This window comes from Mobula hypostoma, chromosome 11 (genome assembly GCF_963921235.1).
Source record: "Mobula hypostoma chromosome 11, sMobHyp1.1, whole genome shotgun sequence".
NCBI lineage: Eukaryota > Metazoa > Chordata > Chondrichthyes > Myliobatiformes > Myliobatidae > Mobula > Mobula hypostoma.
The window spans coordinates 1167751-1193374 of NC_086107.1; the positions used below are offsets into that span (position 1 = coordinate 1167751).

At 44.8% G+C, this 25624-nt stretch overlaps 1 protein-coding gene across 4 annotated transcripts in view; it reads right to left on the reverse strand.

The window, feature by feature from the left end:
• phrf1 (PHD and ring finger domains 1) overlaps positions 1-25624 on the reverse strand; it is a 225178-nt gene that overhangs the window by 99080 nt on the left and 100474 nt on the right. For all 4 annotated transcript variants that reach the window (XM_063061550.1, XM_063061552.1, XM_063061551.1 and 1 more), the window contains 2 exons: positions 23361-23452; positions 88-269 (listed from right to left, as the gene is read on the reverse strand). In XM_063061550.1, the coding sequence (XP_062917620.1) occupies positions 88-269; positions 23361-23452 (274 nt within the window). The remainder of the gene's footprint in view (positions 1-87; positions 270-23360; positions 23453-25624) is intronic.

The window sequence follows — 25624 nt, forward strand, 5'->3', positions numbered from 1 at the left end:
TGCAAACGGCCCAGTTTTGTTTCTGATTCCTATCACTGAACATTGCATTTAGTATTGCCACAGCATTGTACCCCGAGTTCAACTCACCCTGATCTGATGCGCACGGGTGATCCGACTCCTGTTCACATTTGCTCGGACCCGCTCACTCTGACGAGTCCGCGCTATGGCCCTCGTTCTTCTGGCCGTTGGACGTAACCGGGAGGTGGTGGGCTCTTGAGGTGCATCAGCAACGAGGAATGCAAGCTCCTCATCATCGATCTCTTCATCAGCTGCAGAGATAAGACAATAAAGTGAAATATTGTTTCTGTCTAGCTTCACTCTACACAACCCTCTCGTTTAGTGAGAGATCCACTCCACATAACCTTCCTGGTTAGTGAGGTCTCCACTCTATGTAACTTCGTAGTTTCATGATGATTTGCACTCCACGTAACCTTCTCATTTAGTCTACTCCACGTAATCTTTCCAGTTAGTAAGAACTACTCTCTATGTAACCCTCTCATTTAATAAGATCTCCACTCTACATAACCTTCCTGTTCAGTGAAGATCTCCACTCTGCATAACCTTCTCATTTAGAGAGAACTCCAGCCTACGTAACCTTCTCACTTAGTGAGATTTCTACTCTATGTAATCTTCTCATTTCAGACCATAAGACATAAGAGCAAAATTAGTCCATTTGGCCCATCGAATCTGGTCCGCCATTTCATCATGGCTGATCAATTTTTCCTCTCAGCCCCAATCTCCTGCCTTCTCCCTGTATCCCTCATGCCTGACCAATCAAGAATCCATCCTCTGCCTTAAAGATGCATACAGACTTGGCCTGCACAGTTGGCTGTGGCAAAGAATTTCACAAATTCACCATCTTCATCATCTCCATTCTAAAAAGACACCTCATTCTTCTGAATTCTAGTTAATACAGGCCCAGAGCCATCAAACATTCTTCATATGACAAGCCATCTAATCCTGGAATCAATTTTGTGAGCCTCCTTTGAACCCCTTCCAGTTTTAGCACATCCCTTCTAAGGGGCCCAAACCTGCTCACAATACTCCAAGTGAGGCCTCACTACTGCTTTATAGTCTCAACATTACATTCTTTCCTTTACATTCCATTTCTCTTGGAATGAATGTTAACTTCACATTTGCCTTCTTAACCGCAGACTCAACCCGTAATCTTTAGGAAATCCTGCACAATCACTCCCAAGTCCCTTTGCGCCTCAGTTTTTTGTATTTTCTCTAAATTTAGAAAACAGTCAATCCTTTCATTTCTTCTACCAAAGTGCATGATAATACACTTCCTGACACTGCATTCCATCTGCCATTTCATTGCTTATTTCCCTAATCTGTGTAAATCCTGCTGTAGACTCTCTACTTCCTCAAAACTACCTGCCCCTCCTATCTGTGTATCACCTGCAAACTTTGCAACAAAGGAAGTTATTTGGAAACAGAAGCAGAGTTAAGATGACGCTAAACGGCGACTCTTTGCTTGCATCTTTCGAAACAGCTCTATTTCCATCTTTAATATCTTTATTTTTCTCTTTCAGAGTTCTTTTGAAGACCTTGACCTGGAGTTACACACTGACTTTGGTTCTCTGAATGAATGGAACCCATTCTCGGGGTTTCAGGACTGGCCATTGTTTGGCACGCCAAGGGTTCGGCCTGAGAGTCTGGCTCGTATTTGGAAGCCTCAGATCTCGGGGCTCTGGAGATGGGCAGATTGAGGGTCAGTGTCATAATAGGAGACACGTATGTCATTGGGGGAGTTGAAAAAACTACTGCTGTGGGCCCAAAGACCCGAGATCTTTGCGATCTTCAGGCACAGAGCTCGAAAAAAGCAACGTAACAGGTTTTTAACATCGTAAACCAGCGAGTTGTTGTTATGTCTCCCTGCTCGCTGGGAAAATGGAGACATCTCCCTCTCTCTTACTAGGGAGAGAGAGAACATGTGGTGTGTTGAATGCCGGGTGTAACACGAAGTCTTTGGGGTAACTGCAAGTCTGTGTCTTTGCTATTGCTTTGCTCACACTTGAGTGCTCGGTAGTGGTGCTGATGATTGCTTTTCTTGCCGGTAGGGGGAGGGGGATTGTTGTTCACTGCTACTTACGCGTAGGAGTGGGGAGTTGGGGGAGGACTTTGGGGTTCTCACGTTTAACTGTCATTCATCCTTTGTGGCACTTCTCTGTTTTCATGGATGTTTGCGGAAAAAAAAGCATTTCAGGATGCATATTGTATACATTTCTGACATTCAATTGGACCTTTCAACCTTTGAATAATTCCATCATCCAAATCATTAACAAATAACGTAAAAGTAATCAGTCCCAACACATATCCCTGTGGAACTCCTCTAGTAACCAGCAGCCAACCAGAAAACCCTTTATTCCTATTCCCTGTGTGGATGAGTGTGTGCCTACAAAGGCTTACTGTGCATTCCCAAACCAAAAGCCAAGGACGAACCAGGAGGTACGTCGTCTGCTGTGGCATTCAAGTCTGGTGACCCAGGCCTGTACCAGAAAAGCAGGTATGATTTGTGGAGGGCTATCTCAAGGGCAAAGAGACAATTTTGAACGAGGTTGGGGGCGACATCGGATGCACAGCAACTCTGGCAGGGTTTGCAAGACATTACTTCCCACAAAGTGAAACCTACTAGCATGAATGGCAGCGATGCTTCACTACCAGATGAACTCAGAACCAGATACCTGCTTTGAAAGGAAGAACACAACTACAGCTGTGGAGATCCCTGCCGCACCTGATGAAGCTGATGTTAAGGTTGTCTTTAACTAGAGTGAACCCTCGCAAGGCAGAACATCCAGATAGAGTACCTGGTAAGGCTCTGAAAACCTGTGTCCACTAACTAGCGGGAGTATTCAAGGATACTTTCAACCACTAACTGCTACAGGCAGGTTCCCACTTGCTTCAAAAAGACAACAATTATACCAGTGCCTAAGAAGAATAATGTGAGCTGCCTTGATGACCATCACCCGGTAGCACTCACATCGACAGTGATGAAAAGCTTTGAGAGGTTGGTCATGACTAGACTGAACTCCTACCTTAGCAAGGACCTAGACCCATTGCAATTTGCCTATCGCCACAATAGGTCAACGGCACACGCAATCTCAAAGGCTCTCCATATGGTTTTAGACTACCTGGACAACACAAACACCTATGTCAGGATGCTGTTCATCAACTATAGCTCAGCATTTAAGACCATCATTCACACAATCCTGATTGAGAAGTTGCAGAATCTGGGCCTCTGTACCTCCCTCTGCAATTGGATCCACAACTTCATAACCGGAAGACCACAATCTATGCGGATTGTTGATAATATCTCCTCCTCGCTGACAATCAACACTGGCACACCTCAGGGGTGTGTGCTTAGCCCACTGCTCTACTCTCTATATACACAAGACTGTGTGGCTAGGCATAGCTCAAATACCATCTATAAATTTGCTGATGATACAAACATTGTTGGTAGAATCTCAGATAGAGACGAGAGGGCGTACAGAAGTGAGATATGCCGACCAGTGGAGTGGTGTCACAGCAACAACCTGGCACTCAACGTCAGTAAGACAAGAGCTGATTGTGGACTTCAGGAAGAGTAAGAGGAAGGAACACATACCAATCCTCACAGAGGGATCAGAAGTGGAAAGAGTGAGCAGTTTCAAGTTCCTTGGTGTCAAGATTTCTGAGGACCTAACCTGGTCCCAATATATCGATGTAGTTATAAAGGCAGCAAGAAGCTTTGACACTACCTCACTTTTTTTAATATACAGTATTTCTGTTTTTGCATGATTTTAATCTATTCAGTATATGTATACAGTAATTGATTTATCTATTTATTTGTTGTGACTACTTTTTTTCCTTCGGCAATTGAATAGTGCACGACTGCGCAAGCACGTGAAAGTTGGACCGTGAGGCAGCGGGAGAGTTAAAAAGCCAGCAGATTAACGGAGCAGGCGATGTAGTAGCGGGAAACAGGATAGGAAGGCTTTGGCTCGAGTGGCTTCAGCGAGCAGAAGCTAAGGACGAGCTTGCTCCCAGTGAGGTAAGGCCGGGTAAGCTCCTTTAGTTAATTTAATTACCTTAGGAGCAGGTAATGGAGGCAGCAGTTAGGGCAGTTGAGTGCTCCGTTTGCAGTATGTGGGAAGTTAGGGCGAGCACAATAGTCCCTGATGACTACGCCTGTAAAAGGTGCATCCAGCTGCAGCTCCTGACAAACTGAGTTAGGGAACTGGAGCTGGAGCTGGATGAACTTCGGATCATTCGGGAGGCAGAGGCAGAAATAAACAAGGAATTACAAGGAGATAGTCACCCCTAAAGGTAGCTGGGTGACTGTCAGGAGAGGGAAGGGGAATAGACAGAATGAGCAGAGCACCCCTGTGGCCGTTCCCGTCAATAATAAGTACATCATTTTGGATACTGTTGATGGGGACGACCTACCAGGGACAAGTTGCAGTGGATGCATCTCTGGCACCCAGACTGGACCCTCAGCTCAGAAAGGAAGGAGGGAAAAGAGGAGAGCAGAAGTGATAGGGGATTCGATAGTTAGGGGGACAAATAAGAGGTTCTGTGGAAGAGATCGAGAATCCCGGATGGTCTGTTGCCTCCCTGGTGCCAAGGGCCGCGATATCAAGAATCGAGTTCTCAGTATTCTCAAGAGGGAGGGTGAGCAGCCGGATGTCATGGTCCATGTAGGGGCCAATGACGTGGGTAGGAAGAGTGAGGAGGTCCTGAAAGGTGAGTTTAGGGAGTTAGGCGCCATGTTAAAGGACAGGGCCTCCGGGATAGCAATCTCAGGATTGCTACCAGTGCCACATGCAGGCAGGTTTAGAAATAGTAAGATAGTGCAGATCAACATGTGGCTGAAGACATGGTGCAGGAGGGAGGGCTTCAGATTTACAGATAATTGGGCAGTTTTCCAGGGAATGTGGGACCTGTTCCGGCAGGGTGGTTTACATCTGAACTGGAGGGGGACAAATATTTTTGCAGGTAGGTTTGCCAGAGAGACTCCAGTGGATTTAAACTAGATACAAGGGGGGAGGGGAACCAGAGTGTAGGACCAGATGTAGGGGAGAAGGAAGAAAAAGAAGACAGTAAAGTTGTTTGCACCGTTAGTGATAAACAGAGAGTAAGAGGTGGAAAATTTCTTAAATGCATTTATTTTAATGCTAGGAGCATTGTAAAAAAGGTGGATGAGGCATGGATTGATACCTGGAAGTATGATGTTATAGCTATTAGTGAAACATGATTGCAGGAGGGGTGTGATTGGCAACTAAATATTCCTAGATTTAATGGCTTCAGGTGTGATTGAATTGGAGGGACAAGAGGGCGAGGTGTTGCATTGCTTGTCAGAAAAAATATTACAGTGGTGCTCTGGCAGGATAGATTAGAGGGCTCGTCTAGGGAGGCTATTTGGGTGGAATTAAGGAATGGGAAAGGTGTAGTAAAAGTTATAGGGGTGTATTATAGACCACCTAATGGGCAGTGAGAATTGGAGGAGCAAATTTGTAAGGAGATAGCAGATATTTGTAGTAAGCACGAAGTTGTGATTGTGGGAGACTTTAATTTTCCACACATAGACTGGGAAACCCATACTGTAAAAGGGCTGGATGGTTTGGAGTTTGTAAAATGTGTGCAGGATAGTTTTTTGCAGCAATACATAGAGGTACCAACTAGAGAAGGGGCAGTGTTGGATCTCTTGTTAGGGAATGAGATAGGTCAGGTGACGGAGGTATGTTTTGGGAGCACTTCGGGTCCAGTGATCACAATGCCATTAGTTTCAATATAATTATGGAGAAGGATAGGTCTGGACCCAGGGTTGAGATTTTGGATTGGAGAAAGGCTAACTTTAAGGAGATGCGAAAGGATTTAGAAGGAGTGGATTGGGACAATTTATTTTATGGGAAGGATGTAATAGAGAAATGGGGGTCATTTAAAAGTGAAATTTTGAGGATACAGAATCTTTATGTTCCTGTTAGGTTGAAAGGAAAGGTTGAAAGTTTGAGAGAGCCATGGTTTTCAAGGGATATTGGAAACTTGGTTCAGAAAAACAGAGATATCTACAATAAATATAGGCAGCGTGCAGTAAATGAGATGCTTGAGGAATATAAAGAATGTAAAAAGAATCTTAAGAAAGAAATTAGAAAAGTTAAAAGAAGATACGAGGTTGCTTTGGCAAGTAAGGTGAAAATAAATCCAAAGGGTTTCTACAGTTATATTAATAGCAAAAGGATAGTGAGGGATAAAATTGGTCCCTTAGAGAATCAGAGTGGACAGCTACGTGTGGAGCCAAAAGAGATGGGGGAGATTTTGAACAATTTCTTTTCTTTGGTATTCACTAAGGAGAAGGATATTGAATTGTGTAAGGTAAGGGAAACAGGTAGGGAAGTTATGGAAACTATGATGATTAAAGAAGAGGAAGTACTGGCACTTTTAAGGAATATAAAAGTGAATAAGTCTCCGGGTCCTGACAGGATATTCCCTAGGACCTTGAGAGAAGTTAGTGTAGAAATAGCAGGGGCTCTGACAGAAATATTTCAAATGTCATTAGAAAAGGGGATGGTGCCAGAGGATTGGCATATTGCTCATGTTGTTCCATTGTTTAAAAAGGGTTCTAAGAGTAAACCTAGCAATTATCGGCCTGGGAGTTTGATGTCAGTGGTGGGTAAATTGATGGAAAGTATTCTTAGAAATGGTATATATAATTATCTGGACAGAGAGGGTCTAATTAGGAACAGTCAACATGGATTTGTGCGGGGAAGGTCGTGTTTGACAAATCTTATTGAATTTTTTGAAGAGGTTACTAGGAAAGTTGACGAGGGTAAAGCGGTGGAGGTTGTCTATATGGACTTCAGTAAGGCCTTTGACAAGGTTCCACATGGAAGGTTAGTTAGGAAGGTTCAACCGTCAGGTATTAATATTGAAGTAGTTAAATGGATTGAGCAGTGGCTGGATGGGAGACGCCAGAGAATAGTGGTGGATAACTGTTTGTCAGATTGGAGGCCGGTGACTAGTGGTGTGCCTCAGGGATCCGTACTGGGTCCAATGTTGTTTGTCATATACATTAATGATCTGGATGATGGGGTGGTAAATTGGATTAGTAAGTATGCAGATGATACAAAAATAGGTGGCGTTGTGGATAATGAAGTAGGTTTTCAAAGCTTGCAGAGAGATTTAGGTCAGTTAGAAGAGTGGGCTGAAAGATGGCAGATGGAGTTTAATGCTGATAAATGTGAGGTGCTACATTTTGGTAGGACTAATCAGATAGGATATACATGGTAAATGGTAGGGCATTGAAGAATGCAGAAGAACAGAGGGATCTAGGAATAATGGTGCATTGTTCCCTGAAGGTGGAATCTCATGTGGATAGGGTGGTGAAGAGAGCTTTTGGTATGCTGGCCTTTATAAATCAGAGCATGAGTATAGGAGTTGGGATGTAATGTTAAAATTGTACAAGGCATTGGTAAGGCCAAATTTGGAGTATTCTTTACAGTTCTGGTCACCGAATTATAGGAAAGATGTCAACAAAATTGAGAGAGTACAGAGAAGATTTACTAGAATGTTACCTGGGTTTCATCTCCTAAGTTACAGAGAAAGGTTGAACAAGTTGGGTCTTTATTCTTTGGAGCTTAGAAGGTTGAGGGGGGACTTGATAGAGGTATTTAAAATTATGAGGGGGAGTGATAGAGTTGACATGGATAGACTTTTTCCATTGAGAAAAGGGGAGATTCAAACAAGAGGACGAGTTGAAAGTTAGGGAGCAAAAGTCTAGGGGTAACACGAGGGGGAACTTCTTTACTCAGAGAGTGGTAGCTGTGTGGAACGAGCTTCCAGCAGAAGTGGTAGAGGCGGGTTTGATATTGTCATTTAAAGTAAAATTGGATAGCTATATAGACAGGAAAGGAATGGAGGGTTATGGGCTGAGTGCAGGTCGGTGAGACTAGGTGAGAGTAAGCGTTCGGCACGGACTAGAAGGGCCGAGATAGCCTGTTTCCATGCTGTAATTGTTAAATGGTTATATTATATGGTTTTTCTCTTCTATATTATGTGTTGCATTGAACTGCTGCTGCTACTACGTTAACAAATTTCATGTTAAGCGTCGGTGATAAAAAACCGGATTCTGATTCTGATCAGGATAGATCGCTCTTTGCCTCCTGCCAGTCAGCCATTGCTTTATCCACGCTAGAATCTTTCCTGTAATACCATGGGCTCCAGTGATGATGTCCACTCTACGTAACCTTCTCATTTAGTGAGAACTCCACTCTACCTAACTTTTTCTCATTCAGAGATCTCTAATCTGCATAACTTTCTCATTTAGTGACAATCCCCACTTAGTAACTTTCTTTAGTGATGATCTCCACGCTACGTAACTTTCTTGCTTAGTAAGAAATCAAATCTATGTAACCTTCTTGCTTAGTGAGAACTCAAATCTACATAACCTTCTCATTTAGTGACCATCTCTATTCTACGTAACCTTCTTGCTTATTGAGAGCTTCACTCTATGTAATCTTCTCCTTTGTGACAACCTCCACTCTACACAATTTTCTCGTTTAGTGATGAGATCCACTGTACGTAACCTTCTCATTTAGTGAGAGCTACACTCTACATAACGTTCTTGTTTAGTAACAAGATCCACTCTATACAACTTCTTGTTCAGTGACAACCTCCACTCTACACAAACAACAGGAATTCTGCAGATGCTGGAAATTCAAGCAACACACATCAAAGTTGCTGGTGAACGCAGCGGGCCAGGCAGCATCTCTAGGAAGAGGTACAGTCGACGTTTCAGGCCGAGACCCTTCGTCAGAACTAACTGAAGGAAGAGTTAGTAAGAGATATGAAAGTGGGAGGGGGAGGGGGAGATCCAAAATGATAGGAGAAGACAGGAGGGGGAGGGATGGAGCCAAGAGCTGGACAGGTGATTGGCAAAAGCGATATGAGAGGATCATGGGACAGGAGGCCTGGGGAGAAAGACGGGGGTGGGGGGGAACCTAGAGGATGGGCAAGGGGTATAGTTAGAGGGACAGAGGGAGAAAAAGGAGAGTGAGAGAAAGGATGTGTGTATAAAAATAAATAACAGATGGGGTACGAGGGGGAGGTGGGGCATTAGCAGAAGTTTGAGAAGTCAATATTCATGCCATCAGGTTGGAGGCTACCCAGACGGAATATAAGGTGTTGTTCCTCCAACCTGAGTGTGGCTTCATCTTTACAGTAGAGGAGGCTGTGGATAGACATGTCAGAATGGGAATGGGATGTGGAATTAAAATGTGTGGCTAAAATGCCACATCTAAGCACATCTTTCCCTCCGCCCCCCCCCCCAGCTTTCCGCAGGGATCGCGCCCTACGTGGCTCCCTTGACCATTCGTCCCCCCCATCCCTCCACACTGATCTCCCTCCTGGCACTTATCCTTGTAAGCGGAACAAGTGCTACATGTGCCCTTAGACTTCCTCCCTTACCACCATTCAGGGCCCCAGACAGTCCATCCAGGTGAGGTGACACCACCTGTGAGTCAGCTGGGGTGATATACTGCGTCCGGTGCTCCTGATGTGGCCTTCTATACATTGGCGAGACCCAATGCAGACTGGGAGACAGCTTTGCTGAACACATACGCTCTGTCTGCCAGAGAAAGCAGGATCTCCCGGTGGCCACACATTTTAATTCCACATCCCATTCTCATTCTGACATGTCTATCCACGGCCTCCTCTAATGTAAAGATGAAGCCACACTCAGGCTGGAGGAACAACACCTTATATTCCGTCTGGGTAGCCTCCAACCTGATGGCATGACCACTGACTTCTCTAACTTCCGCTAATGCCCCGCCTCCCCCTCGTACCCCATCCGTTGTTTATTTTTACACACACATTCTTGCTCTCACTTTCCTTTTTCTCCCTCTGTCCCTCTGACTATACCCCTTGCCCATCCTCTAGGTTCCCCCCCCCTTGTCTTTCTCCCTGGGCCTCCTGTCCCATGATCCTCTCATATCCCCTTTGCCAATCACCTGTCCAGCTCTTGGCTCCGTCCCTCCCCCTCCTGTCTTCTCCTATCATCTTGGATCTCCCCCTCCCCCTTTCATATCTCTTACTAACTCTTTCTTCAGTTAGTCCTGACGAATGGTCTTGGCCTGAAACATCGACTGTCCCTCTTCTTGGAGATGCTGCCTGGCCTGCTGCGTTCACCAGCAACTTTGATGTGTGTTACTCCACTCTACACAACCTTCTCGTTGAGTGACAATCTCCACTCTACACAACCTTCTCGTTCAGTGACGAGATCCACTCTACACAACCTTCTCGTTCAGTGACAATCTCCACTCTACACAACCTTCTCGTTTAGTGACAATCTCCACTCTACACAACCTTCTCGTTTAGTGACAATCTCCACTCTACACAACCTTGTTTAGTGACGATCTCCACTACACAACTTTCTCGTTTAGTGATGAGATCCACTCTACACAACCTTCTCGTTCAGTGACAATCTCCACTCTACACAACCTTCTCGTTTGGTGACGAGATCAACTCCACAGAACCTTGCTTAGTGACGATCTCCACTCTACACAACCTTCTTGTTTAGTGATGAGATCCACTCTACACAAACTTCTCGTTCAGTGACAATCTCCACTCAACACAACCTTCTCGTTCAGTGACAATCTCCACTGTACACAACCTTGTTTAGTGACGATCTCCACTCTACACAACCTTCTCGTTTAGTGACAATCTCCACTCTACATAACCTTCTCGTTTAGTGACAATCTCCACTCTACACAACCTTCTCGTTTAGTGATGAGATCCACTCTACACAACCTTTTCGTTTAGTGATGAGATCCACTCTACACAACCTTCTCATTTAGTGATGAGATCCACTCTACACAAACTTCTCGGTTGGTGACGAGATCCACTCTACACAACCTTCTCATTTAGTGATGAGATCCACTCTACACAACCTTCTTGGTTGGTGACGAGATCCACTCTACACAACCTGCTAATTTAGTGATGAGATCCACTCTACACAACCTTCTCGTTCAGCGACAATCTCCACTCTACACAACCTTCTCGTTTAGTGACAATCTCCACTCTACACAACCTTCTCGTTTAGTGATGAGATCCATTCTACACAACCTTCTCGTTCAGTGACAATCTCCACTCTACACAATCTTCTCGTTTGGTGACGAGATCCACTCTACACAACCTTCTCATTTAGTGATGAGATCAACTCTACAGAACCTTGCTTAGTGACGATCTCCACTCTATACAACCTTCTCGTTTAGTGATGAGATCCACTCTACACAACCTTCTCATTCAGTGACAATCTCCACTCTACACAACCTCCTCGTTCAGTGATGAGATCCACTCTACACAACCTTCTCGTTCAGTGACAATCTCCACTCTACACAACCTTGTTTAGTGACGATCTCCACTCTACACAACCTTCTTGTTTAGTGATGAGATCCACTCTACACAACCTTTTCGTTTAGTGATGAGATCCACTCTACACAACCTTCTCATTTAGTGATGAGATCCACTCTACACAACCTTCTCGGTTGGTGACGAGATCCACTCTACACAACCTTCTCGTTTAGTGATGAGATCCACTCTACACAACCTTCTCGTTTAGTGATGAGATCCACTCCACACAACCTTCTCGTTCAGTGACAATCTCCACTCGACACAACCTTCTCGTTTAGTGATGAGATCCACTCTACACAACCTTTTCGTTTAGTTATGAGATCCACTCTACACAACCTTCTCATTTAGTGATGAGATCCACTCTACACAACCTTCTCGGTTGGTGACGAGATCCACTCTACACAACCTTCTCGTTTAGTGACAATCTCCACTCTACACAACCTTCTCGTTTAGTGATGAGATCCACTCTACACAACCTTCTCGTTCAGTGACAATCTCCACTCTACACAACCTTGTTTAGTGACGATCTCCACTTTACTCAACTTTCTCGTTTAGTGATGAGATCCACTCTACACAACCTTCTCGTTCAGTGACAATCTCCATTCTACACAACCTTGTTTAGTGACGATCTCCACTCTACACAACATTCTCGTTTAGTGACAATCTCCACTCTACACAACCTTCTCGTTTAGTGACAATCTCCACTCTACGCAACCTTCTCGTTTAGTGATGAGATCCACTCTACACAACCTTCTCGTTTAGTGATGAGATCCGCTCTACACAACCTTCTCGTTTAGTGATGAGATCCACTCTACACAACCTTCTTGGTTGGTGACGAGATCCACTCTACACAACCTTCTCATTTAGTGATGAGATCCACTCTACACAACCTTCTTGTTCAGTAACAATCTCCACTCTACACAACCTTCTCGTTTAGTGACAATCTCCACTCTACACAACCTTCTCGTTTAGTGATGAGATCCACTCTACACAACCTTCTCGTTCAGTGACAATCTCCACTCTACACAATCTTCTCGTTTGGTGACGAGATCCACTCTACACAACCTTCTCATTTAGTGATGAGATCAACTCTACAGAACCTTGCTTAGTGACGATCTCCACTCTACACAACCTTCTCGTTTAGTGATGAGATCCACTCTACACAACCTTCTCATTCAGTGACAATCTCCACTCTACACAACCTTCTCGTTTAGTGATGAATCTCCACTCTACACAACCTTCTCGTTTAGTGATGAGATCCACTCTACACAACCTTCTCGTTTAGTGAGAGATCCACTCTACACAACCTTCTCATTTAGTGATGAGATCCACTCTACACAACCTTCTCGTTTAGTGATGAGATCCACTCTACACAACCTTCTCGTTTAGTGACAATCTCCACTCTACACAACCTTCTCGTTTAGTGATGAGATCCACTCTACACAACCTTCTCGTTCAGTGACAATCTCCACTCTACACAACCTTGTTTAGTGACGATCTCCACTCTACACAACCTCCTCGTTCAGTGATGAGATCCACTCTACACAACCTTCTCGTTCAGTGACAATCTCCACTCTACACAACCTTGTTTAGTGACGATCTCCACTCTACACAACCTTCTTGTTTAGTGATGAGATCCACTCTACACAACCTTTTCGTTTAGTGATGAGATCCACTCTACACAACCTTCTCGTTTAGTGATGAGATCCACTCTACACAACCTTCTCGTTTAGTGATGAGATCCACTCTACACAACCTTCTCGTTTAGTGATGAGATCCACTCTACACAACCTTCTCATTTAGTGATGAGATCCACTCTACACAACCTTCTCGGTTGGTGACGAGATCCACACTCTACACAACCTTCTCGTTTAGTGACAATCTCCACTCTACACAACCTTCTTGTTTAGTGATGAGATCCACTCTACACAACCTTCTCGTTCAGTGACAATCTCCACTCTACACAACCTTGTTTAGTGACGATCTCCACTCTACACAACCTTCTTGTTTAGTGATGAGATCCACTCTACACAACCTTTTCGTTTAGTGATGAGATCCACTCTACACAACCTTCTCGTTTAGTGATGAGATCCACTCTACACAACCTTCTCGTTTAGTGATGAGATCCGCTCTACACAACCTTCTCGTTTAGTGATGAGATCCACTCTACACAACCTTCTCGTTTAGTGATGAGATCCACTCTACACAACCTTCTTGTTCAGTGACAACCTCCACTCTACACAACCTTCTCGTTTAGTGATGAGATCCACTCTACACAACCTTCTCGTTTAGTGACAATCTCCACTGTACACAACCTTCTCGTTTAGTGATGAGATCCACTCTACACAACCTTCTCGTTCAGTGACAATCTCCACTCTACACAACCTTGTTTAGTGACGATCTCCACTCTACACAACCTTCTCGTTTAGTGACAATCTCCACTCTACATAACCTTCTCGTTTAGTGACAATCTCCACTCTACACAACCTTCTCGTTTAGTGATGAGATCCACTCTACACAACCTTTTCGTTTAGTGATGAGATCCACTCGACACAACCTTCTCATTTAGTGATGAGATCCACTCTACACAAACTTCTCGGTTGGTGACCAGATCCACTCTACACAACCTTCTCATTTAGTGATGAGATCCACTCTACACAACCTTCTTGGTTGGTGACGAGATCCACTCTACACAACCTTCTCATTTAGTGATGAGATCCACTCTACACAACCTTCTTGTTCAGCGACAATCTCCACTCTACACAACCTTCTCGTTTAGTGACAATCTCCACTCTACACAACCTTCTCGTTTAGTGATGAGATCCACTCTACACAACCTTCTCGTTCAGTGACAATCTCCACTCTACACAATCTTCTCGTTTGGTGACGAGATCCACTCTACACAACCTTCTCATTTAGTGATGAGATCAACTCTGCAGAACCTTGCTTAGTGACGATCTCCACTCTACACAACCTTCTCGTTTAGTGATGAGATCCACTCTACACAACCTTCTCATTCAGTGACAATCTCCACTCAACACAACCTCCTCGTTCAGTGATGAGATCCACTCTACACAACCTTCTCGTTCAGTGACAATCTCCACTCTACACAACCTTCTCGTTTAGTGACAATCTCCACTCTACACAACCTTCTTGTTTAGTGATGAGATCCACTCTACACAACCTTCTCGTTTAGTGATGAGATCCGCTCTACACAACCTTCTCGTTTAGTGATGAGATCCACTCTACACAACCTTCTCGTTTAGTGATGCGATCCACTCTACACAACCTTCTCGTTTAGTGATGAGATCCACTCTACACAACCTTCTTGTTCAGTGACAACCTCCACTCTACACAACCTTCTCGTTTAATGATGAGATCCACTCTACACAACCTTCTCGTTTAGTGACAATCTCCACTGTACACAACCTTCTCGTTTAGTGATGAGATCCACTCTACACAACCTTCTCGTTCAGTGACAATCTCCACTCTACACAACCTTGTTTAGTGACGATCTCCACTTTACACAACTTTCTCATTTAGTGATGAGATCCACTCTACACAACCTTCTCGTTCAGTGACAATCTCCATTCTACACAACCTTGTTTAGTGACGATCTCCACTCTACACAACATTCTCGTTTAGTGACAATCTCCACTCTACACAACCTTCTCGTTTAGTGACAATCTCCACTCTACGCAACCTTCTCGTTTAGTGATGAGATCCAGTCTACACAACCTTCTCGTTTAGTGATGAGATCCACTCTACACCACCTTCTCGTTTAGTGATGAGATCCACTCTACACAACCTTCTCGTTTAGTGATGAGATCCACTCTACACAACCTTCTTGTTCAGTGACAATCTCCACTCTACGCAACCTTCTCGTTTAGTGATGAGATCCACTCTACACAACCTTCTCGTTTAGTGACAATCTCCACTCAACACAACCTCCTCGTTCAGTGATGAGATCCACTCTACACAACTTTCTCATTCAGTGACAATCTCCACTCTACACAACCTTGTTTAGTGACGATCTCCACTCTACACAACCTTCTTGTTTAGTGATGAGATCCACTCTACACAACCTTTTCGTTTAGTGATGAGATCCACTCTACACAACCTTCTCATTTAGTGATGAGATCCACTCTACACAACCTTCTCGGTTGGTGACGAGATCCACTCTACACAACCTTCTCGTTTAGTGATGAGATCCACTCTACACAACGTTCTCGTTTAGTGATGAGATCCACTCTACACAACCTTCTTGTTAAGCGACAATCTCCACTCTACACAACCTTCTCGTTTAGTGACAATCTGCACTCTACACAACCTTCTCGTTTAGTGATGAGATCCACTCTACACAACCTTCTCGTTCAGTGACAATCTCCACTCTACACAACCTTCTCATTTAGTGATGAGATCCACTCTACACAACCTTCTCGGTTGGTGACGAGATCCACTCTACACAACCTTCTCGTTTAGTGACAATCTCCACTCTACACAACCTTCTCGTTTAGTGATGAGATCCACTCTACACAACCTTCTCGTTCAGTGACAATCTCCACTCTACACAACCTTGTTTAGTGACGATCTCCACTTTACTCAACTTTCTCGTTTAGTGATGAGATCCACTCTACACAACCTTCTCGTTCAGTGACAATCTCCACTCTACACAACCTTGTTTAGTGACGATCTCCACTCTACACAACCTTCTCGTTTAGTGATGAGATCCACTCTACACAACCTTCTCGTTCAGTGACAATCTCCATTCTACACAACCTTGTTTAGTGACGATCTCCACTCTACACAACATTCTCCTTTAGTGACAATCTCCACTCTACACAACCTTCTCGTTTAGTGACAATCTCCACTCTACGCAACCTTCTCGTTTAGTGATGAGATCCACTCTACACAACCTTCTCGTTTAGTGATGAGATCCGCTCTACACAACCTTCTCGTTTAGTGATGAGATCCACTCTACACAACCTTCTCGTTTAGTGGATCCACTCTACACAACCTTCTTGTTCAGTGACAACCTCCACTCTACACAACCTTCTCGTTTAGTGATGAGATCCACTCTACACAACCTTCTCGTTTAGTGACAATCTCCACTGTACACAACCTTATCGTTTAGTGATGAGATCCACTCTACACAACCTTCTCGTTCAGTGACAATCTCCACTCTACACAACCTTGTTTAGTGACGATCTCCACTCTACACAACCTTCTCGTTTAGTGACAACCTCCACTCTACATAACCTTCTCGTTTAGTGACAATCTCCACTCTACACAACCTTCTCGTTTAGTGATGAGATCCACTCTACACAACCTTCTCGTTTAGTGATGAGATCCGCTCTACACAACCTTCTCATTTAGTGATGAGATCCACTCTACACAACCTTCTCGTTTAGTGATGAGATCCACTCTACACAACCTTCTTGTTCAGTGACAATCTCCACTCTACACAACCTTCTCGTTTAGTGATGAGATCCACTCTACACAACCTTCTCGTTCAGTGACAATCTCCACTCTACACAACCTTGTTTAGTGACGATCTCCACTTTACTCAACTTTCTCGTTTAGTGATGAGATCCACTCTACACAACCTTCTCGTTCAGTGACAATCTCCATTCTACACAACCTTGTTTAGTGACGATCTCCACTCTACACAACATTCTCGTTTAGTGACAATCTCCACTCTACACAACCTTCTCGTTTAGTGACAATCTCCACTCTACGCAACCTTCTCGTTTAGTGATGAGATCCACTCTACACAACCTTCTCGTTTAGTGATGAGATCCGCTCTACACAACCTTCTCGTTTAGTGATGAGATCCACTCTACACAACCTTCTCGTTTAGTGGATCCACTCTACACAACCTTCTTGTTCAGTGACAACCTCCACTCTACACAACCTTCTCGTTTAGTGATGAGATCCACTCTACACAACCTTCTCGTTTAGTGACAATCTCCACTGTACACAACCTTATCGTTTAGTGATGAGATCCACTCTACACAACCTTCTCGTTTCAGTGACAATCTCCACTCTACACAACCTTGTTTAGTGACGATCTCCACTCTACACAACCTTCTCGTTTAGTGACAACCTCCACTCTACATAACCTTCTCGTTTAGTGACAATCTCCACTCTACACAACCTTCTCGTTTAGTGATGAGATCCACTCTACACAACCTTCTCGTTTAGTGATGAGATCCGCTCTACACAACCTTCTCATTTAGTGATGAGATCCACTCTACACAACCTTCTCGTTTAGTGATGAGATCCACTCTACACAACCTTCTTGTTCAGTGACAATCTCCACTCTACACAACCTTCTCGTTTAGTGATGAGATCCACTCTACACAACCTTCTCGTTCAGTGACAATCTCCACTCTACACAACCTTGTTTAGTGACGATCTCCACTTTACTCAACTTTCTCGTTTAGTGATGAGATCCACTCTACACAACCTTCTCGTTCAGTGACAATCTCCATTCTACACAACCTTGTTTAGTGACGATCTCCACTCTACACAACATTCTCGTTTAGTGACAATCTCCACTCTACACAACCTTCTCGTTTAGTGACAATCTCCACTCTACGCAACCTTCTCGTTTAGTGATGAGATCCACTCTACACAACCTTCTCGTTTAGTGATGAGATCCGCTCTACACAACCTTCTCGTTTAGTGATGAGATCCACTCTACACAACCTTCTCGTTTAGAGATGAGATCCACTCTACACAACCTTCTTGTTCAGTGACAATCCCCACTCTACACAACCTTCTCGTTTAGTGATGAGATCCACTCTACACAACCTTCTCGTTTAGTGACAATCTCCACTCTACGCAACCTTCTCGTTTAGTGATGAGATCCACTCTACACAACCTTCTCGTTTAGTGATGAGATCCGCTCTACACAACCTTCTCGTTTAGTGATGAGATCCACTCTACACAACCTTCTCGTTTAGTGATGAGATCCACTCTACACAACCTTCTTGTTCAGTGACAACCTCCACTCTACACAACCTTCTCGTTTAGTGATGAGATCCACTCTACACAACCTTCTCGTTTAGTGACAATCTCCACTGTACACAACCTTCTCGTTTAGTGATGAGATCCACTCTACACAATCTTCTCGTTCAGTGACAATCTCCACTCTACACAACCTTGTTTAGTGACGATCTCCACTTTACACAACTTTCTCATTTAGTGATGAGATCCACTCTACACAACCTTCTCGTTCAGTGACAATCTCCATTCTACACAACCTTGTTTAGTGACGATCTCCACTCTACACAACATTCTCGTTTAGTGACAATCTCCACTCTACACAACCTTCTCGTTTAGTGACAATCTCCACTCTACGCAACCTTCTCGTTTAGTGATGAGATCCACTCTACACAACCTTCTCGTTTAGTGATGAGATCCACTCTACACCACCTTCTCGTTTAGTGATGAGATCCACTCTACACAACCTTCTCGTTTAGTGATGAGATCCACTCTACACAACCTTCTTGTTCAGTGACAATCTCCACTCTACGCAACCTTCTCGTTTAGTGATGAGATCCACTCTACACAACCTTCTCGTTTAGTGACAATCTCCACTGTACACAACCTTCTCGTTTAGTGATGAGATCCACTCTACACAACCTTCTCGTTTAGTGACAATCTCCACTCTACACAATCTTCTCGTTTGGTGACGAGATCCACTCTACACAACCTTCTCATTTAGTGATGAGATCAACTCTACAGAACCTTGCTTAGTGACGATCTCCACTCTACACAACCTTCTCGTTTAGTGATGAGATCCACTCTACACAACCTTCTCGTTCAGTGACAATCTCCACTCAACACAACCTCCTCGTTCAGTGATGAGATCCACTCTACACAACCTTCTCGTTCAGTGACAATCTCCACTCTACACAACCTTGTTTAGTGACGATCTCCACTCTACACAACCTTCTTGTTTAGTGATGAGATCCACTCTACACAACCTTTTCGTTTAGTGATGAGATCCACTCTACACAACCTTCTCATTTAGTGATGAGATCCACTCTACACAACCTTCTCGCTTAGTGACAATCTCCACTGTACACAACCTTCTCGTTTAGTGATGAGATCCACTCTACACAACCTTCTCGTTCAGTGACAATCTCCACTCTACACAACCTTGTTTAGTGACGATCTCCACTTTACACAACTTTCTCGTTTAGTGATGAGATCCACTCTACACAACCTTTTCGTTTAGTGATGAGATCCACTCTACACAACCTTCTCGTTTAGTGATGAGATCCACTCTACACAACCTTCTCGCTTAGTGACAATCTCCACTGTACACAACTTTCTCGTTTAGTGATGAGATCCACTCTACACAACCTTCTCGTTCAGTGACAATCTCCATTCTACACAACCTTGTTTAGTGACGATCTCCACTCTACACAACATTCTCGTTTAGTGACAATCTCCACTCTACACAACCTTCTCGTTTAGTGACAATCTCCACTCTACGCAACCTTCTTGTTTAGTGATGAGATCCACTCTACACAACCTTCTCGTTTAGTGATGAGATCCACTCTACACAACCTTCTCGGTTGGTGACGAGATCCACTCTACACAACCTTCTCGTTTAGTGATGAGATCCACTCTACAGAACGTTCTCGTTTAGTGATGAGATCCACTCTACACAACCTTCTTGTTCAGCGACAATCTCCACTCTACACAACCTTCTCGTTTAGTGACAATCTGCACTCTACACAACCTTCTCGTTTAGTGATGAGATCCACTCTACACAACCTTCTCGTTCAGTGACAATCTCCACTCTACACAACCTTCTCATTTAGTGATGAGATCCACTCTACACAACCTTCTCGGTTGGTGACGAGATCCACTCTACACAACCTTCTCGTTTAGTGATGAGATCCACTCTACACAACCTTCTCGTTTAGTGATGAGATCCGCTCTACACAACCTTCTCGTTTAGTGATGAGATCCACTCTACACAACCTTCTCGTTTAGTGATGAGATCCACTCTACACAACCTTCTTGTTCAGTGACAATCTCCACTCTACACAACCTTCTCGTTTAGTGATGAGATCCACTCTACACAACCTTCTCGCTTAGTGACAATCTCCACTGTACACAACCTTCTCGTTTAGTGATGAGATCCACTCTACACAACCTTCTCGTTCAGTGACAATCTCCACTCTACACAACCTTGTTTAGTGACGATCTCCACTTTACACAACTTTCTCGTTTAGTGATGAGATCCACTCTACACAACCTTCTCGTTCAGTGACAATCTCCATTCTACACAACCTTGTTTAGTGACGATCTCCACTCTACACAACATTCTCGTTTAGTGACAATCTCCACTCTACACAACCTTCTCGTTTAGTGACAATCTCCACTCTACGCAACCTTCTTGTTTAGTGATGAGATCCACTCTACACAACCTTCTCGTTTAGTGATGAGATCCACTCTACACAACCTTCTCGTTTAGTGATGAGATCCACTCTACACAACCTTCTCGTTTAGTGATGAGATCCACTCTACACAACCTTCTTGTTCAGTGACAATCCCCACTCTACACAACCTTCTCGTTTAGTGATGAGATCCACTCTACACAACCTTCTCGTTTAGTGACAATCTCCACTCTACACAACCTTCTCGTTTAGTGATGAGATCCACTCTACACAACCTTCTCATTTAGTGATGAGATCCACTCTACACAACCTTGTTTAGTGACGATCTCCACTCTACACAACCTTCTCGTTTAGTGAAAGTGCCACATTCACCTCAGAGGAACCATTACTAGTGAAAGAGGTTAAACAGCGAAGATTAATTGTTAATTTGGCACAGAGAAATCATTGAACTCTTAATAGCAATAAACTATAAAATTCAAAGTAAACACGAGGAAATCTGCAGATGCTGGAAATTCAAGCAACACACACAAAATGCTGGTGGAACGCAGCAGGGCAGGCAGCATCTATAGGAAGAGGTACAGTCGACGTCTCGGCCCGAAACTGTGTTCCACCAACATTTTGTGGTGGAAGTTCAAAGTAAATTTATTATCAAAGTACATATATGACACCAAATACGACCCTGAGGTTATTTTTATTGGACTGCATACATAGTAAATCCAGGAAACATAATAGAAGCAATGAAAGACCACACCCAAAAGGTCGGGCATACAACCATTGTGCCAAAGACAAAAAACTGTGCAAATATTAAAGAAAAAAAGAAATAACAATAATCATAATAAATAGATAAGCAATAGATATCAAAACCATATGATGAAGAGTTCTTGAAAATTAGTCCATAGGGTGTGGGAAGAGTTCAGTGATCATGCAAGTGAAAATTAATGAAGTTATCTCCTCTGCTTCGAGTCTGATGCTTATAAATCAAAATAATCGATCGTCTGACATACTTAAAACTCCATGCCTGAATGGGGTAAATTCAGAATGTTCCATTCGTTGAAAGATCACAATCTGGGGCAACCAAGTTTACAGATGATCTACAGCACAACTGCTTCACTTGTTTCCACCTGTTTCAATGCAACTGCACACGGTAGCGTGTAAACAACAGTGCACAGAGCTGTTCGATCAGCATGACACTGTCTACCAAGGTGGTGCTGCACTATGGGAGGGGTGGTACTGAGGGAGGGTCACACTGTGGGAGGCGTGGCACTGAGGGAGGGTCACACTGTGGAAGGGGTGGTACTGAGGGGGGGTCACACTGTGGGAGGGGTGATGCTGAGAGTGGGTCACACTGTGGAAGGGGTTGTACTGAGGGAGAGTCACACTGTGGGAGGGGTGGTACGAGGGAGGGTCACACTGTGGAAGGGGTTGTACTGAGGGAGAGTCACACTGTGGGAGTGGTGTTACTGAGGGAGGGTCACACTGTGGGATGGGTGGTACCGAGGGAGGGTCACACTGTGGGAGGGATGGTACTGAGGGGGGGTCACACTGTGGGAGGGGTGGTACTGAAGGAGAGTCACACTGTGGGGGGGTGGTAGTGAGGGAGGGTCACACTGTGGGAGGGGTGGTACTGAGGGTGAGTCACATTGTGGGAGGGGTGGTACTGAGGGAGGGCCACACTGTGGGAGGGGTGGTACTGAGGCAGTCACACTGTGGGAGGGATGGCACTGAGGCAGAGTCACACTGTGGGAGGGGTGGTACTGAGGGAGGGTCACTCTGTGGGAGGGGTGGTATTGAGGGAGGGTCACACTGTGGGGGGTGTGGTAGTGAGGGAGGGTCACACTGTGGGAGGGGTGGTACTGAGGGAGGGTCACACTGTGGGAGGGGTGGTACTGAGGGAGAGTCACACTATGGGGAGTGATACTGAGGGAGGGTCACACTGTGGGAGGGGTGGGACTGAGGGTGAGTCGGTACTGAGGGTGAGTCACACTGTGGGAGGGGTGGTACTGAGGGAGGGTCACACTAGGAGGGAAAGAACTGCTGGAGGGTCACACTGGCATAGGGGCAGTATCAGGGGTGGGTTCAACTGTGGGAGGGGCAATACTGAGGGTGGGTCAAATTGTGGGAGAAGCAGTAAGGAGGGTGGGTTCAACTGTGGGAGGGGCAGTACCGAGGGTGGGTCACACTGAGGGCAGAGTTGTATTGAGGGAGTGTCATACCGTGGAAGGGGCAGTACCGAGGGTGGGTCAAACTGTGGGAGGGGTGATACTGGTGGGAAGGACAGGACTATGGCCGAGGAATGCCGTGCTGTGGCGGGAAGGGGGGGTGTGGTATTGAGGAAGCGCTGTGTTGAGGGAGGGGTGGTGTTGAACGAGTGCAGTGCTGTGGTTGTGGTAAGAGCTGCAGTCCTGGTCTCAGTTTCTGATTTTGAGGTGTGAAGTGATGACACCAATCTCTGCATTCTTGCAGAACCTCACAATGGGCTGAACAAGCATTCATCTTGGGTACATTGTGGCAGAATCGATCAGCTGCCATCAGCTTGCGTTCACTTACCAGCCATGGGATTGTTCAGAGCACATTCCGGACAAAACCATTCTTCTACTGGGACAGTGCGAAGGGCAGGAGTGAGACAGTCCAGGTGATACCTGTAACAAGGTGTGACACAGCTTGAGTCAGCAACATCCCCCAGTGCAGACAAGCATAGAAGGTAGCATGCAGTCAAACAGACCAGAGAACAGAACCAATAACAGAGCAGCAATGACCACTCTTTGCAAGATCAGCAGACACCAAACCAGAGATTGGTTATTTCTACTATATGAGAACTTAAGACATTCAAGCAGAGTTAGGTCATCAAGTCTGCTCTGCAATTCTATGATGGCTAATTTATTATCCCTCTTAACTTCATCCTCCTGCCTTCTCCCCATAACCTTTAACACCCTGAAAAATCAGGACCCAATCAACCTCTGTGTTAAATATACCCAATGACTTAGTCTCTATAGCTGTCTGTGGCAATGAATTCCAGATTCACCAGACTCTGGCTAAAGAAATTTCTCTCCTCTCCAGGTCGTCCTTCTATTCTGACGCTGTGCCCTCTGGTCCTAGACTTCCCCACTATGGGAAACATCCTCTCCACTTCCACTCTCTCTAGGCCTTTCAAAATTTGAAAGGTTTCAATGAAACACCCCACCCCCCATTCTTCTAAGCTCCATCGAGTAAAGGCCCAGAGCCATGAAACACTTCTCAAATGTTAACCTTTTCATTCCCCAAATCATTCTTGTGAACTTCCTCTGGTCCCTCTCCAATACCGGCACATCTTTTCTTAGCTGAGGAGACATTTGTAACCCGTGAAAGGAAGAGCCTGGTGCTGATCTTTTGCATGGCCACAAACCACGCAAACTGGCTACTGGTGACCGTCTTGGACATACATTTCCTCTGCAATCGCAAGACCCTGCTGGACATTGATTGCAGCAGGGGTGTTTCTCTGGTTTGGTGGGGAGACAGGCAGTGAGACAGCAGTGTCGTCTCGGGTGTAGCTAGGACTTGGCCTCAGCCTTCGGGCTTGCGTTGTGGGGTAGCATCAAGGCTCGATTGGAGGTGGCCTCTCCCTTTAGTAATGGATCAGTGGAATTACAGGCTGGACTGCAGTCTATTTTTCTTATGTGACTATGTTCTTTTTTTCTTTTCTCGTTATTTTGAATGCGCAGATATGTTTTTGCACCGTCTCATTTGGCTGCATCCATGTATGATTTGAATGACAATTCAACTTAATTTGATTTGATCTCGATTTTGATACAAGGTAGTAATCTTGGGATTACTGCCTGTGCCACGTGACAGTGAGAATAGGAATAGAATGAGGTGGAGGATAAATGTGTGGCTGAGAGATTGGAGCAGGGGGCAGGGATTCAGATTTCTGGATCACTGGGACCTCTGTTGGGGCAGGCGTGACCTGTACAAAAAGGGACAAGTTGCACTTGAATCCGAGGGGGACCAATATCCTGACAGGGAAGTTTGCCAAGGCTACTGGGGAGAGTTTAAACTAGAATTGCTGGGGGGTGGGAACTGAACTGAAGAGACGGAGGAAGAGGCTGTTGGCTCACAAACAGAGAAAGCTTGGAGACAGTTTGTGAGGAAGGATAGGCAGGTGATTGAGAAGGGACGCGCTCAGAGTGATGGTTTGAGATGCGTCTATTTTAACACAAGGAGTGTTGTGAACAAAGCGGATGAGCTTAGAGCGTGCACCAGTATTTGGAGATATGATGTGGTGGCCATTACAGAGACTTGGATGGCTCAGGGACAGGAATGGTTACTTCAAGTGCAGGGTTTTAGATGTTTCAGAAAGGACAGGGAGGGAGGGAGGCAAAAGAGGTGGGGGCATGGCACTGTTGATCAGAGATAGTGTCATGACTGCAGAAAAGGTGGAGGTCACGGAGGGATTGTCTATGGAGTCTCTGTGGGTGGAGGTTAGGACAAGAAGGGGTCAATAACTCTACTGGGTGTTTTTTATAGGCCACCCTATAGTAACAGGGATATCAAGGAGCAGATAGGGAAACAGATCCTGGAAAGGTGTAATAATAACAGAGTTGTCGTGGTGGGAGATTTTAATTTCCTAAATATCGATTGGCAGCTCCCTACAGCAAGGGGTTTAGATTGGGTGGAGTTTGTTAGGTGTCTTCAGGAAGGTTTCTTAACACAATATGTAGATAAACCTGCAAGAGGAGAGACTGTACTTGATCTGGTATTGGGAAATGAACCTGGTCAGGTGTCAGATCTCTCAGTGGGAGAGCATTTTGGAGATAGTGATCATAATTCTATCTCCT